General features: G+C 42.1%; 1 protein-coding gene across 1 annotated transcript; it reads left to right on the forward strand.

Moving 5' to 3' along the window:
* Positions 1-7,493: 7,493 nt before the first annotated feature.
* Positions 7,494-13,240, forward strand: ip6k2b (inositol hexakisphosphate kinase 2b). The gene is made up of 5 exons (XM_028576329.1): positions 7,494-8,111; positions 10,609-10,840; positions 10,946-11,094; positions 11,660-11,835; positions 11,918-13,240. Exons 1-5 carry the CDS (start codon positions 7,898-7,900, stop codon positions 12,563-12,565), a joined length of 1,419 nt encoding a protein of 472 aa, XP_028432130.1. The 5' UTR covers positions 7,494-7,897; the 3' UTR covers positions 12,566-13,240.
* Positions 13,241-15,356: the final 2,116 nt, after the last annotated feature.

Genomic DNA, 15,356 nt, shown 5'->3' on the forward strand with positions numbered 1-15,356 from the left:
CTCATGTGAGGAGGGCCCAAAACGATGCTAGAATGAATAGCTGTGGATGCGGGGATTGGCCCACACAGAATGCCTTTCTACAGGGTCCAGAATTTTGTTCTACGCCCCTGGATGTGTCCTGTTAATGTGTACATGAAGAATGAAATAAAGGAAATAAAGAGAGGCTAAGCTTATTTGTTTAATACTGTATGATAGTATTACACCTTTTACTGGAAATGGAAACCCTTTTCTAAACAATTCTGCATCATATCCTAACTTACCATAACCCAATAAAACCTTGAGCTTCTCTTCCCACACTGCTCACATACACGCTGTCCTCTCGAGACTGTTCCCATGGTAATGTGCTAGTGCATAACTAGCATTGATCCTCTGGGTGCAGAAACGGGGCCATAACACTGAGGCAGTTAAACATGTTTCATTATTTTCAATACATGAGTGATGACCTGCACCACAGACAGAAACCGAAACTGTGACACTCATATGAATTTGCTCGCCCTCACACACACATTTCTCACATTACACTTTGACACATATGTTTACAAACAGATATCCTGTGGGACCCACCCCCTGCACACTTAAGATGAGCAATCAGCTGCTTTCTTTAAAGTGGGCCAGGGTCTAGCTTGTTGTTAGCTGCAGGGTGAAAGTGTCAAGCTGATAGCATGGTATTATCTCCAACAGCAAAAGGAGTTTGCAGTGCTTTTTAAAGGTACATGGCAATAATATAGCAGAAAACAACAATTTGCTATGTAAAGATATAGTGGAGTAATGACATCCTGAGCAGAGAATGAAGTCACGCTCCTTTGTTTGTTGTAATCCGAGATTTTCGGTTTTGGTAGCCGGGCCGGCCGCGCATGCATGTGAGTGCATTTGAGTCCCACCTTTTAAAGCTGTTGGCCCTCCCAATTCCCAATTTCAAGTGAACGTGAGTTTGCTTTTCCCTGGCATATTGAGTTGCATAAATCCATCCCTATTTCTCCCGCTGCCTGTAATCTGCAAGTTGGTTCATTGGGATCAGCTGGGCCAATAGCTCTTCCACTCCAGCCATAGGTCATTGCAGCACATGCTTGTGCACAGTGCCACAATTCAACTGGGATTCAGGAATGCACTTGAGAAATGTGTCAATGTACTTGATTTGATTTGTTGATTTGTACAATCGTACATTAAATGCACATTAATTGTACAACGTTAGCGGGACAACTTGGTGGGTGTTGCCTTCTCAGCGTAAGAAATACAAGGTGTGGCGTGTGACTTTGTGAACTGGTTGAAATGTGTGTGTGTGACTTGAAATCCCTGACTTGAAGAATCAGAAGTTGTAAGGTTGCTTATGGTTGAGAAACTAAAGGAAAGCTAGATGCTACATGCAGTATTGGGCAGTTTTAGCATAACTAGCATTTTGATTCAGTGCAAATTCCAACTCTTTTCCCCGCAATGGATGATTAATTTACTGTATATTGCCTGACTGACTCATGTTTTATGACCAATTATTTGTAGAATTGAGTGTCATTTGTCAAGCACCTTTTTCTGTTTTTTGTTTAGAAGAAAAACAAGTGAAATTGCACTTGTAAAACTGTTGTTAAAACAAATGTTTTGTTTTTTTAGGGTATGACTGGTGGGTTTTTATGATGCTGTCAGATATACACCAGATGAGAAACTGGCGCTTTGATTTCATTTGTTTCATGTCACAGAATTTAAGTGAATAACATGAGCGGGGAAGAATGAAGGGAGTAAGTCTACCTCCGGTACAGTAGGTGGCGCTCTGTCAACGTACTACTGGTCAGAATAAGGCTTTTTCTTCCAGTTGACCTCTGTAAAAATTACAACAACTTGGACCACTTGGTATACCACTTAAAATACATCCATGCTTGGAAAGCGGAGAGAACATGGACAACATTTTAGCGCTGTACATTTCGTTACTTCTCATATTCAGTGTTTCCCTTATAGATGTACAGGCCTGGTGGGCCGCCAGCCCTCTAGCGAGCAAGTAAGCTAACATTAGTTAACTTACCAATCGACCGGCCAGCCACAAAGTTAGTAAAATTTAACAACTTAGCTAATGTTTCATCCACAAACTCTAGTCATAGAGTAGGAACGCACATCTTCTCTCACCAGATGAGTGCCAACTTTGTTTGTGTCATTATCTGTAATGTTAACCAGCAGGGGCAATTCCAGGATTTTTTAAGTGGGGTGGCACAGGGGGGACCAATAATCAGTCAAGGGGGGCTTGGGAGTGGGGGGTCATTTTATCAGAATACAGCATTAAAAATGTGCTGAGAAATATAGGAAATATTGGATAGGATAGAAAAACACTGATCAATTCTGATAAATAAAACATAACATTCATCATTAATTTGACTTTTTTTATTTTTAATTGTATATCTGAATACAATTAACATTTTCCATAGGCTCAGTCTGCCTTTTAAAATTAAAATAAATTCAGTTTTGGATAGTCATCATGGAGACATTAATTGGTCATGACTCATTGTGACAAGGGCTGGGAAATTGGCAGAACAGACAGTTCTCTGATCCAATGGAAATCACAATTGTCAGATTGACAGCATTCTAGCCCAGTGGATTGGCCCACCAGGGGGGGGCAATCATATTTCAGGGGGGGCGGGTGCCACCCCGTGCCCCCCCTTTTAGCCGCACCCCTGATAACCAGACACTTTGGATGGAATTAGAATTAACGTTTTTGTTTTTTTTAAACTGCATGTAAACCCACTGAATGTCTTGTGATGAGCCTTTTATCCATTGACAAATGTAAAGGTGAAGGTGGGAGCAATGATGACGATGAGGACTGTGGGTGGTGTGGAATGCAAGTAAACAATGCTGTCCTTGACTTGGCATTGAGTGTCAGCGTGCCAGCGACACTCATCACTATCAACACACATTATTACTAAAGCTGCCTGTAGCCTAAATGAGGGAGCATATATGCCCATCCCCTCTCTGATGTAAGCTCTCAGACTCACACGTTTCACTTCCTCACGTGTCTGGGAGTGAGGGGGAGAGGCTTATGGATAGGGATGTCAAGTTGGTAGAAAAACACTGTTGTTATTTTCTATGTTAAGTTACTGTGTCCTCCTGAGGTGCATGAAAAGCCGCCAAAATTGAATACTTCACTTGCACATACATGCATACTGGTACTAATCACTTGAACATACGTATATACTTCACTTGCACATTTGTGGATACTTCACTTGCACATACATATCTACTAGTCCAATCCATTAGGCAAACTGGGCCAAACTGCTGACAGATGAGTGATAGACTAGAGTGATCACAGAGCTCATGAGGGTACTGTAAAAAGGCAGAGCAAGATGGGTCGCACCTAGAACAGTATCATTTTTTCTCTCTTAATAAGGGCTTGATTTGGTCAGCTAATTATGGATTCCTCTCTGTGATGTTTACACCTCATCTCTCCAATATTGTATGAGCCTGATCATGAAGGTGTATCAATAGTTGTGTCAGCAGTATTTGATATCTAGGATCAATTAATGGAAGCAGAGCTAGCCACAGAAGAAAAAGAACTAGGAATGGGACCATCCAACTTTTCCTTTTCATCATTCAAGCATCTGATACAGAGTACCAATCCCATACCAACACACTAAATCATGATACTACACTGCGTAGAACTCATTTTTGTGGCCAGAGATTGCGGGGGGCACTAGAGACTGAGTCGGAGTGATCAGGAACATTGAATTTCACAACAACATTGTCAAAAACTGTAAAAAAAAGTACTCTGTTATAAGTAAAAGTCATGCATTGAAAATGCTACTTAAAGTTCCTATGACATGCTGCTTTTTGGATGCTTTTATATAGGCCTTAGTGGTCCCCTAATACTGTATCTGAAGTCTCTTTCCCGAAATTCAGCCTTGGTGCAGAATTACAGCAACTAGAGCCAGTCCCAATGCCAGTCCCAATGTCCCACAATGAGCTTTCCTTAGGATGTGCCATTTCTGTGTCTGTAGCTTTAAATGCTATTGAGGAGCAGAGAGGGGGGCAAGGTGGAGGGTGGGGGTGTGGCCTTGACCAACTGCCATGCTTTGCTCGTTTGCAAGCCATGATGTCTTTCTCACTCTCTCATGGGTGGGCCAAATTCTCTGGGCGGGCAAAGCAGAGAAAGGGGAGGTAACCTTGCTCCTTATGACCTCATAAGGGGAAGATTCCAGATCGGCCTATCTGAGCTTTCATTTTCTGAAACGCAGGATACCCAGGGCTCGGTTTACACCTATCACCATTTCTAGCCAATGGGGGACCATAGGCAGGCTGGGGGAACGCATATTAATGTTAAAAAAAACCTCATAAAGTGAAATTTTCATGCCATGGGACCTTTAAGTAAAAGTATGTAAGTATCATCAGGAAAATGTACTGTACCGCCTATATACTGTTCTATATATTTTCTCGTGGGTGGAGTTTACAATGTGTCCTGTGTTTGTAGAAGGCCACGCATCATACAATGTGCAAGGAGGAGGTTGTTGGATGTTGCATCACTGCTCTGTTTCATAGCTGGATCGAGGGCCCTGTGGCACAGCCTGGATCTTTTGTCCCGGGGCATGGACCCATGACATGATAGTGGAAGCCATGCTAAGCTGACATAACACTCACACATCAGTAAATCCACGGTGATTAGCTAGAAAGTCAGCAACTCATCCACATGAACACACACATTCTGGTTTCCTTCATACTGTATATATAATCTTAGATTTGTGGATTTACGGTTTGTCCTAAGAAACGATGTTAAAGAGTTTAATGTTTTCGTGTTTAGCAGCACTATGATACACAGTGTAAAAAAAATTCTGGTGAACGTATCTTAGAAAAATTATATTTTAAAACGAGATCTCTGGACTTCTTATATAAGACTGAGGGTTCTGGAAATTACAATGTTTAGATCACACACACAGAAAAACACGTGTTTATCCCTAACCCCAGTGTGGAGGCCCACTCTCCACCATTGCAATCACAAAAGTAAATCCTTCACACGGTAACACGACACGGTTTTCTTTCCCGAAAAATGGACTGGCATGATTAAGTTAGTATTGTTCTGTTGATCCTGGGATCAGAACGCCTGGGAAGCCCTGAGTGTACCTCCTAACACACACACACACACACACACACACACACACACGCACTTACACACACACACACACACACACACACACACACACACACACACACACACACACACACACACACACACACATTGTTATACACACACACACACATTCTCTCTTCTCTTTTTTCTTATCCACATTTCACATCAGACCACCAGGGAGTCCCTACCTTTGAGACTAGTGGAAAGAGAAGATTGGGTGCCCTGTTCAAGTGCTGATCATTTAATCCCCTCCCTGCCTGGGTCTGGAATCCTTTCTTTCCATTTGTAATCCCAGTGCAGAACTGGAACATCAGAGATTAGTGCGTGATTAGGCTATAACTGTCCAGTGACATGAGCTTGCCTACAGTAGCCTACTTTCAATGCAATTCAATTTTATATCAAATCATTACAAGAGTCATCTCGAGACACTTTACAGATAGAGTAGGTCAAGACCACACTATAATTTACAAAGAACAATTCCAGTAATTCCCACAAGAGCAAGCATGTAGTGCAACAGTGGTGAGGAAAAACTCCCTTTTATTAGACAGAAACTTCAGCTTTGTCTGGCCTGGCACACCAGTGAGACTCATTGTGTCAACTGATACTAAACAAAGACATTTCCAGTTTGGTCTGTACATCTGAAGCTTTACTTTACACTGACCCAAAGTAAAGCTAGTGAAGGTCACCACACACCAGAATATGGCCCATGGATGTTGGTCTCCTGACATTCTATTATACTGGGGGAAAAATAATTATAATACAAAACTAGGTTTAGGGCTTTACACCACTGCAAGTTCCAGTATTGTAGTTAGCTTGTATATTATCTTGCAGTGTCTTGCAATGGTCTCCCTTTAAATTAAACTTAAATAAAATATACAAATATTGCCATCAGGGGTCTATTTATAGCAGCACCTAGGAATTTAGTTATATGTCACTGGAATGTAATTTATGTTACAAAAGGATGTTGTTCTCAGATTTATAGATGATGCACTGCCAAGGTAGGAAAATGGATTAAACATTTGTGCTGCACACTAATAGAACGTCTTCAAGGGGGTAAAAGCAGTAAAAAAAAAAAAAAAAAAAAAAAAAGAGTTGAACCTGGCTCAGCTGTTGCCACATCACAATGCAACATAATTGTCAATGACATGTATTGGTCAGTCAAATTTGTTCAAGTGCACATTCCAGTAGAATAATAATGTACATACTATGTAGAATTGTGCCTACTTTCTGCTGATATATATTGTAGGAAAGAACATTATGCTGCCATGATAGCTTTCCAGAGATGTAAATTCTTGCCTCATAGCGGAATCAACTGTTGTGTCTCTTGGCATCTAATAAGTCTTCAAACCATGGATATATAGAGAGCTGGATGCAGCATGGAGAGTCAGCCATGTGATCATCATTTTTACAAGTAGCCAACTGCAGTACTGTGGGCCAAAACGCATTGTCCCCACAAACCAATGTTGTAAAAGAAGCGTCTTGAAAACTGACACCTTAAACAGTAAACAAAGGCAGTTACTTTATGAATTGTCAATCCATGAAAATGTAATATTTGTACACTTTCGCAGAGCCTATAAGCTTTTTTAATGTGTGTTATGCTATCTCAAATTAACAGTCTGTCATGGGTGGGGTCAGGGAAAGAAACAGTTGGTTGAAAAACCTACCAGGAGGTTTTTTCATTTCATTGTCAATGTAATTAAACCATTGCATTTAGTTGATAATAATAATGGGTCGTTTTGGTTTCAACCCTCACAGGTCCAACTTCGCCTGAGTTGTCTGATGACACTTCAAGTCGTAAACATGGGAATCTTCCCATCCCATATGATGTGAACATGGCATTAGCCTGAGTTAGTTCCTGAGTTTTTGTGGCACTGGTGTGAAACAAATGCTAATTTCTGTCATAATGTCATAATTATACAATATATGTATCACTTATATTTATGTTAAAAATGTACACAGGTTAACACATTTAAATTGACTTGATATTTGACATCCACTACAAGTACATGCCACCCAAACGCACCCTTTCATTTTGCACCTCTTTTATTGCTAAGGCATGAAAGTCGAAATTGTGTGTGCCATTTTTAGTCACTTGTCGTAGCTTGCTTCCACGGATATTTGCAATAAAACGATACTTAAATGCAATCTGCAGCCTGTCTTCGAAGCAACAAGAACAACGCAATTCGCAAGTGTATTGATACAAATGGGCACAGTGTTGTATTTTTGTGTCTAGTAATTTTCCTGTTCTCCCCTCCCCCCTATTTTCTCTCCTTCCTCTTTGTTTGCTCGATCTGCTTGATCCTCTCCTTGGTGCCTTGTCTCCTCCCAGCGACAGCTGCGGCTCTGTGATTGGCTGGTTGTGAGGAGAGGCGGGACTTGCTGGCTGTTTCTGCTGTTTTCCTGGTTTAAGGATCAGCTATGCTGTGACCGTCAGTTTCGGTAACAGCCAGGCGGTGAAGACGATGGAAACGTACGTCGCTTGAAAACGTTTTAAACAGCTTTAACGCTGCATAAGTAGCTTTTTATTACATGTACACACACGGAGGTTGTCCACCCCAGCGGAGGAGATTTATCATTTGTCCTTCGTAAAGGAAAAGAAAGGGAATACGGGGTTTTTGTTGTGTCCTCTGTCCTTCCTGTTCAACCCTTTGTTTTTCACTGCTGTGCTTGAGCGGGCGACCAGCAGCGCCCCCGCGCGAGCGAACAGAAAAGAGCTCGAGGATAGGGAGTCAAACGAGCGGCCGAGCCGCTTGCCTCCCGAGCGACGTGGGGCCCCCCAGCTCATTTGTCCGATTCGGAGTGAGGATGAGTCCCGCTCTGGAAGCCCTCATGCAGGCCGACGGGACTCCATATCCCGGAAAAGGGGTGATGCTTGAGCCATTCGTGCACCAGGTGGGAGGCCACTCTTGTGTGCTACGATTTGGGGAACAAACAATATGCAAACCCCTCATCCCCCGGGAGCACCAGTTCTACGAGAGCCTCCCTCCAGAGATGAGGAAGTTCACCCCTCAGTATAAAGGTAAGACGGCTATCCCAAATCCGTTTAAAGTGTCAAGCTGTGTGTGATGTTGTAGCCTATTGGCACAAGCTAGTTTCAACCTTTTCTGTCTTTTTCCTTTGTGCTAACATTGTGCAGTAGGCTATATAACACTGCACTAGTTGCTGCCTTTATTACATTGCACCAAAAAATAACTTGTGTTCAGATCGTAATTAAGGCTGTTATTTTGCTTTGGGTAAAGTGTGGTTGTGGATTGATGCAAGGGCTCAAAGAACATGGCGTACACAACATACTGCAATATTTATAATTTGACTTGTGGACAGTCTCGTGTTGAAGCAATTTCACCACAGCCTAGTAGCATCCAGGCTGAGGGCCTGTGACTAGGACGAGTAGCCAGATGTCTTTCAGTGCCGTGTCTGGCTTTTAAGACTCCTTAGGTTTCAGGATTAGATGGAGTTCCACAGAGATATTAAAAATAAATGGGACAGATCACCAGTGAAGTCATTCACAAGTCACTTGAGGAGACATCCAGATCTGGTTTCAGGTCCGTCACAGAAACATGGACACGCATACACATTTCCACTACACACATGGAATTGAAATAATAATAATGTTCCTCTGGTTGTGCCCAGTTCCACAGTGTCTTAAATACTGTAGGTCTACCTGGCCCCTAAGCAATGCAGCGTGGGACTATAAAAAGACCCAGGTTAAGGAATGGGGTTTTGGGGAGTAGATGGTAGAGGACTTCTGGGGCTAGTAAAACTATTCTCTCTTTTTTATTTTTTACTTCACACAATAGGAGTTGTTAAGTTTTTAAAGAACATAGTCATTTCAGGTGTTCATTAGCTTGGCTTAGAGATAAAGACATTTAAAAGGAAATGTCAGAGACACCTTGCAGTGGCCTGATTTCAGAAGAAATCCATAGATAAGACAAGACTAGACAAGTTAGGGAGATACCTTTTTTAAAGCTTTGAGACATCAGTAAAATGACAATAACATGGTCTGTATTGGCTATAAAGCATGAGGACAATTTAGGATGGACAAACCAGAACCTTTGAACCTAATAAAACAATAGTCGATGATAATGATCTGCAGCTCTGTTATATTACGGCCAATTTATATTAGGCTAAGAAAATATTAATTGAGGCACCAGTTTCACACATTTATGAGCCACCCTTGTGAATAAAGTCAGAGTGACTCATAAGTTCCCACACTTTGAGTTGGTATGATGACAGTGCATCTCTGAGTGGAAGACACAGTCCATAAGGACAATCACTGGGCCTCCTGCAGGATTGTGATGTCAGTGCGCATGACATCAGCCAGGCCTCAGGCTGCAGAAAAAACGTTGACACTGGGTCCTCTGGCCCATCGTTTACCATGCAAAAACACTCCAGGGCATTTTATACATTGGCCCTGTTTGGTCAGGTTGGTCTCCATAGTAAATGGCTATGGTTATTCACTGGCTGTTTCGTAATGTAAAGACTACTAATACTTGTGTTGTGGGATGTAAAGTTTATCATGCAGCGTCCATATCCTAGCCACTTTCTCTCTCAATCATTTTTTCCCCAGCCACATCCCTCCTTCCTGTCTGTGCTTTATCTGTATCAGCTGCTGCAGCTGTGATGTTTATTCTCAGTGCAAGTCCCCCCCCCCCCCCCCACACACACACACACAGGCCCTTTTAGGGACTATTACTAGGGGCTCTACAACTGCCTTTTTGTGGATCATGTTATAAATTAGCATTGGCATTAAGGTACACTGTGTTTCTTTGATCATTAAAAGAGGATTCTAGAAACATCTGTTCCAGCCCATCCCCCTTCTCTGGTTTGTTTTTGTCTTCAAATGTTCTTGTTTCATCATTTAAGGCCTGTCTTATGAACTGTATAGATAGACTGATTGTCACTGAATCATGGTAGTGTACTGATTATTTGTAATGTGGATGAGCAACCCTTCTCTGTTGCTTATTTTGGCTATTCTTTGATGTATGTTTTTGTATGTTGAAAGAGAACTGCATTTTCTCATGTCATTGCAGACTGCCTGAAACTCTGTATAATGAGTTGTTGTGTGTTTCATGAGGATGCTTAGCAATTGCTCAATAAATGTCCTGCTCAGTTTGACACATTTCAGCCTTGTGTGGTATTTTGTCTCTTGTTAATGAGTCCTATAAACACTGTTTTTGTTCTGACATATGGTGCTCTTCATATAAATGATCTGTCTGTGGTTGCTGCTTTCCACTTCAATTGTTCTGCCACATCTATGGTGTCAACTTTCATATAACATGTTTGTTTATGTGTGTGTGTTGTGTTTGCATGTGGAGATGTGAACATGCAAATGACAGTGTGAATGTGCATCTTTGTCTAAATGTGAATTAAAAAAGATCTGGCAAGGCATGTTCTCAATAATTGGATAAATGATTATGTAATATCCATTATTATAAATGATTACCTTTTTTATAGAATTTACTTTAGAGTTCAGTACCCATAACCGGTCTGTGGTGCACCTTATCCCTCTCTCTCAGGCGTAGTGTCAGTCAGTTTTGAAGAGGATGAGGAAGGGAACCTGTGCCTCATCGCCTACCCCCTCCACAGCGAATCAGGGGACCTGGAAAACAAAGATCCCTCCGCAGACTGTGAGCCCAAGAGCAAGATGCTGAAGTGGAGTAACAAGAAACCGTCCTCGTCGCTTCTGGACAATGACAACTACAGCAAAGACAGAGCTCAACACAGCCGAAAAGAAGACAAGATCGTGAGGTGAGCATGCATGCACTTTAATGCTTTTCATAAACGACAAGACTAGTCCTAAAAAAGTCCTGTATCACCAAAGCTGACATATTTTCCGTGTTTTCACTTCTGCAGTTATAATCGTGAGGAGGCAGAGGTTCTCTTCTTCAGCATGGAAAAAAGCAACGTGGTGCCACAGATCAAACACAACCCCTGGACTCTCAAATGTCACCAGCAGCACTTGCAGAGGATGAAAGAGAATGCAAAGCACCGTAACCAATACAGTATCCTTTCATGAATGAACATCTGTTACTGGGTGTCTCAGTGTGCAGTGACGTAGAGAGATAAACATGTTGTTTTGTAACGTCCCAGTGTGCGCAGTTATCTCCTTTTTGTGAGGCATCACAGATGAGGCGGCATTTCTTGCAATGGCAGACATGGTCAAAATAGTACTGGTAATGGCACGAGTTTTCACATGTTTACACAACAAAAGTACAGTTACTCTTTCATTGTATTGAGGAACTGAGGTGTCAGAATGTGCTACGGAGGTCACTGCTACATAATCAAACTCTGCCATTGGACTAGACCATCGGACTTCTAGTTGGTGGGTAGTCTTCCGCCTGTTGGCTTGGCAAGGTCTTGACAGCGCTTCAATTGTGTTTTTGATGTGGGGATTTTACTAAACGGTGTGCTAGTGTGGACGAAATTTATTTGAGAACGAACAAAGCAACCCCCCCCGTTTTGAAAATAATTCCCATGTGGACTAGGCCTTCGATGGTAATATAAGCATGCATACACAGTGTTAGTTTACAGGTCTTTTGTTGTGTGATCCTTGACCCCCTTTCACAGAATTTATTCTTTTGGAGAACCTGACATGGCGCTACACAGTACCCTGTGTCTTAGACTTGAAGATGGGAACTCGCCAACATGGGGATGATGCATCAGAGGAGAAGAAAGCCCATCATATGCGGAAGTGTCAACAGAGCACATCTGCCTCTATTGGAGTGCGACTTTGTGGCATGCAGGTACGGTAGAGATGCAACACAACTTCTTTGCATTGTAGTTTTTTGTGGAGCCGTAGTGCTCATGTTTCTGTGTGACCTGCAGGTCTACCAGTCGGACTCCGGCCAGCTAATGTTTATGAACAAATACCATGGCCGTAAGCTGACTCTGGCAGGCTTCAAGGAGGCGCTCTACCAGTTCTTTCACAACGGGCGTTGCCTACGGCGAGAGCTGCTGTCTCCAGTGCTGCGCAGACTCCGGGAAATGCAAGCTGCCCTGGAGGCCTGCGAGTCGTACCGCTTCTACTCCAGCTCCCTGCTCATTATCTATGACGGAGACCCTCCCAGAACTCCTACTAGACCTAGACACCGTGGTGGGGAAGAAGGCGATGAGGATGAGCCGTCTGATGAAGAAGACGAGGAAGAGGAAGGGGCCTTTGGTTTCCCTCGTTCCTCCTCAGCCGGTGGCAGTGCTAGCGTGGCTGGAGGGAGCAGCAACAGTGGCAGCAGTCGCTCCTCCCACAGCCCAGGAGAGGCCAGCAGCCCCGTGGTGGACGTGCGCATGATTGACTTTGCTCACACCACCTGTCGGCACTACGGAGAGGACAGCGTGGTGCATGAAGGCCAGGACAGTGGTTTCATTTTTGGACTCCAGAACCTGATCACCATCATTTCCCAGGTGGAGGATCACAGTACTGACTGGGAGGACTGGAGCCAACATGATCTAAATTTCAAGCATGGGAAGAGCTCATGAACTGAAACCCTGCTACTCTAAGGTGCATCGTCCTTACGCCTACATGGGGGCCTGACCCTCCTCTGCTTGGGGGGAACCTCAGACACCTCGGGGTCAGGGGAGAGTCTGTGGTCAATCCTCCGCTCTCCCTCACCTGCCACAGGACAGGGCTGTCTGTGCCCTTACTTGCACTTTTGTCTTTCTGGGACTGCTCCTTTTCTTTGTTATATATGGTAGGAGAAATGTTGTATAAGAGTTCAGTCTCTCAACAAACTAACCCTGACTCCTGTAGCATCCATTTAAGTCTAGAAGAAGGGATTTGCCTTTTTTTTTTTTTTTTTTTTCAGTTGCTCTCCTTTTTTGCCTATAAATGAAAGACTTTTTGAAAAGGGTAATATTCTAGTTTTGTCACTGTCTGTTTTCTTCTGATTTTCTCCTCTTCTTCATTCCTGAAACTTTGTCTAAACAAAGAATATATTGATTTAAAAACACTAGCTTCAAAGACTATATAAAGACTATTTATCTGGAAGGATTGTTTTAAAAAAATGGAAACCGCTACATTCCATATTACCACTCTATCTGTTCGGATACCGACCTTGATTTATTTTATTATTGCAAGAGCCAAAATGTCTCTTGTATACCTATGTGTTAACGGTGTCTTGAAAATAAATAAAGGCATTCATTTGTGGTAAAAGCTACTGTCTATATTGTGTTCATTTTCACTGTTTAAAGTTTGTGAATAATGTGCACTCACAGGAAAGGAAATAGTGAAGTGGGGAAAGTGAAATGTCACGTAAGCAGCATGCTGACACCAGATTTGATGCAAAAGCGAATTGCTCTTTTTTATGTTTACGGGCATGCCTCAGCCTCATCTGAATCTATATAAAAACTAAACTAGAAGGGCACTTGGGGGTCACAGACTACACTACTACACCACACTTTAACCAAGTTTAATAAGAACCGGGCCTGTAGTTCTTCTGTAATTCTAAAAACATAACCTCCTTGGCAGAAAGTAATCCCTTGAAGTTATCTATTTTCAAATACAGTAACTTTATTCAGACTACCACCAATAAACAGAATACTAATATTTTGTATTTTAAGTCCGTCATCCCGTTACTTGTATTCCGTTACTCCCCAACCCTGCTTGTGAATCATCTTTAGTTACAATGTGATTTGTAGCCGAAACACCAGGAACTGTTTGCTTCTTCTTTAAAAAAAACTAAAACTTTAAACTAAGCCTGTACTACACTGTATCTTTACATCTGCTATTTGGTTTCTATGCTCATGTTGTTTAACTGTATTTTTTATGCTGTTAACTATAATGTATGTTTTTAACTGTCTTAAATATTTCATTACTTTTAGTATTCTAGGATGTCTAACCACATCTGGCAAAAGGATGGCCGATGAAAATAAACCTTTCAGCTAACTTGGTTTAGCAATTGTTTGAATGTTAACTAATGTACATTGTCTCTTTTCAAATAAAAAATGATTATTGTTATTTGTAGCTTAATCCATCCACAGAAAAATCAGGGGAACAGGCTTTCCTCATTCTGGATTTTTCCTTATTTGCACAAATATGCTTAAGACAGCGGGAAAACGATTGCAAACCTCACGTTGCATGCGTTATCAGAGCTACAGAGTTCATTATTAAGCAGTTTAGTTGAGGTTTTTGGCTTGGTTGCCATTCAGCGGTGACATTGTTGACTGATCTGCACCACGGTTCAGATTATACACTTCAAACATGAAAACGTTTCTAGTAGAGCTTTAATGAAGCCGGAAGCATTGCGAGGCCAGTAGTGCATGCACCAACGGCTCCGAAGCAACAACCTCAGATGACCAGTATTTGTGTAACATGCTCTTTGTGCTCTGAACGCCATAGTGAAAATTAGTCCTACTAATCGGCTTTCCAGCACCGCAAAACACCCTGAGCTAAGGAGGGTAAATCGCCAGGAAATACTGGCTGCGTGGAAAGTATGCTTAAAATTCCGTGTCAGTTTTTGGCACCTTGGCAAACCTGCTTCATATGAAGGGTAGGGTGACTGGTGACATTTATAAAGGCTAGGTGATGTAGATACAGTAACAGATACCAACAGATTTTAACCCTGGACAATTGCACGATGTCTGAAATGGGTGGAGTTGGTTTGTGCAGTATGTTTGTGCAATGACACTTATTTGTCCACATTTTCCACATACTCATGGTCTGACTGATGATGCCCAGCAAAGAAACTGCAGGTGAGGGCCTGGAGGAGTGTCACACCGCTCTCCCCTGCCACAACCATAAATCATCATTACATCCACACTTCACTTTAGCTGGGACAGACTGACTTAGAGCTTCTAAATGACCCATATAGCCATGCTTTGTTTGCATTATTTAGTCACAAGATTATCCCTGTATATATCTGCCCAAAATACTACACCGAATAAAATGGATTATCATTTCCTCTTTTTTGATCTAAAAACAAACGAACCTTCCCTGCTCATCTGCTGCCTGCGACAAAACAGCTTTAGCAGAATATGTTTTTCTGTCCTATGGCATAAACTCAAGCTAAGTCAAATGGTTTCAATAATGAAGCCCAAAAATATATTTGATTTAGGAAAGAAACAGTGATTTGTCCTCTGTGTATTGAAACATTTCTTCACTTGATTTGCAATTGTTTTTTTGCCTTTTTTTATTTATTAATGAGCTGGTTTGTTTGTGTCTGTGTTGTATTTATGTGGACATGCTGGTGTGGGATATAGACAGTTGCCGTGGTGACTGAACTGACTTTTATAACAGTGATCCATTACCATGGAAACAGCACTGGTATTTTTA

Source organism: Perca flavescens, chromosome 4, assembly GCF_004354835.1.
Source record: "Perca flavescens isolate YP-PL-M2 chromosome 4, PFLA_1.0, whole genome shotgun sequence".
Classification (NCBI taxonomy): Eukaryota; Metazoa; Chordata; class Actinopteri; order Perciformes; family Percidae; genus Perca; species Perca flavescens.

Bases quoted from the DNA above. Each gene is read 5' to 3' on its own strand.
- ip6k2b (XM_028576329.1), top strand. From the start codon at position 7,898: ATGAGTCCCGCTCTGGAAGCCCTCATGCAGGCCGACGGGACTCCATAT. The intron at 10,841-10,945 runs GTGAGCATGCAT...TCACTTCTGCAG, and splicing joins AAAGAAGACAAGATCGTGAG to TTATAATCGTGAGGAGGCAG. The intron at 11,836-11,917 runs GTACGGTAGAGA...TGTGACCTGCAG, and splicing joins TGCGACTTTGTGGCATGCAG to GTCTACCAGTCGGACTCCGG.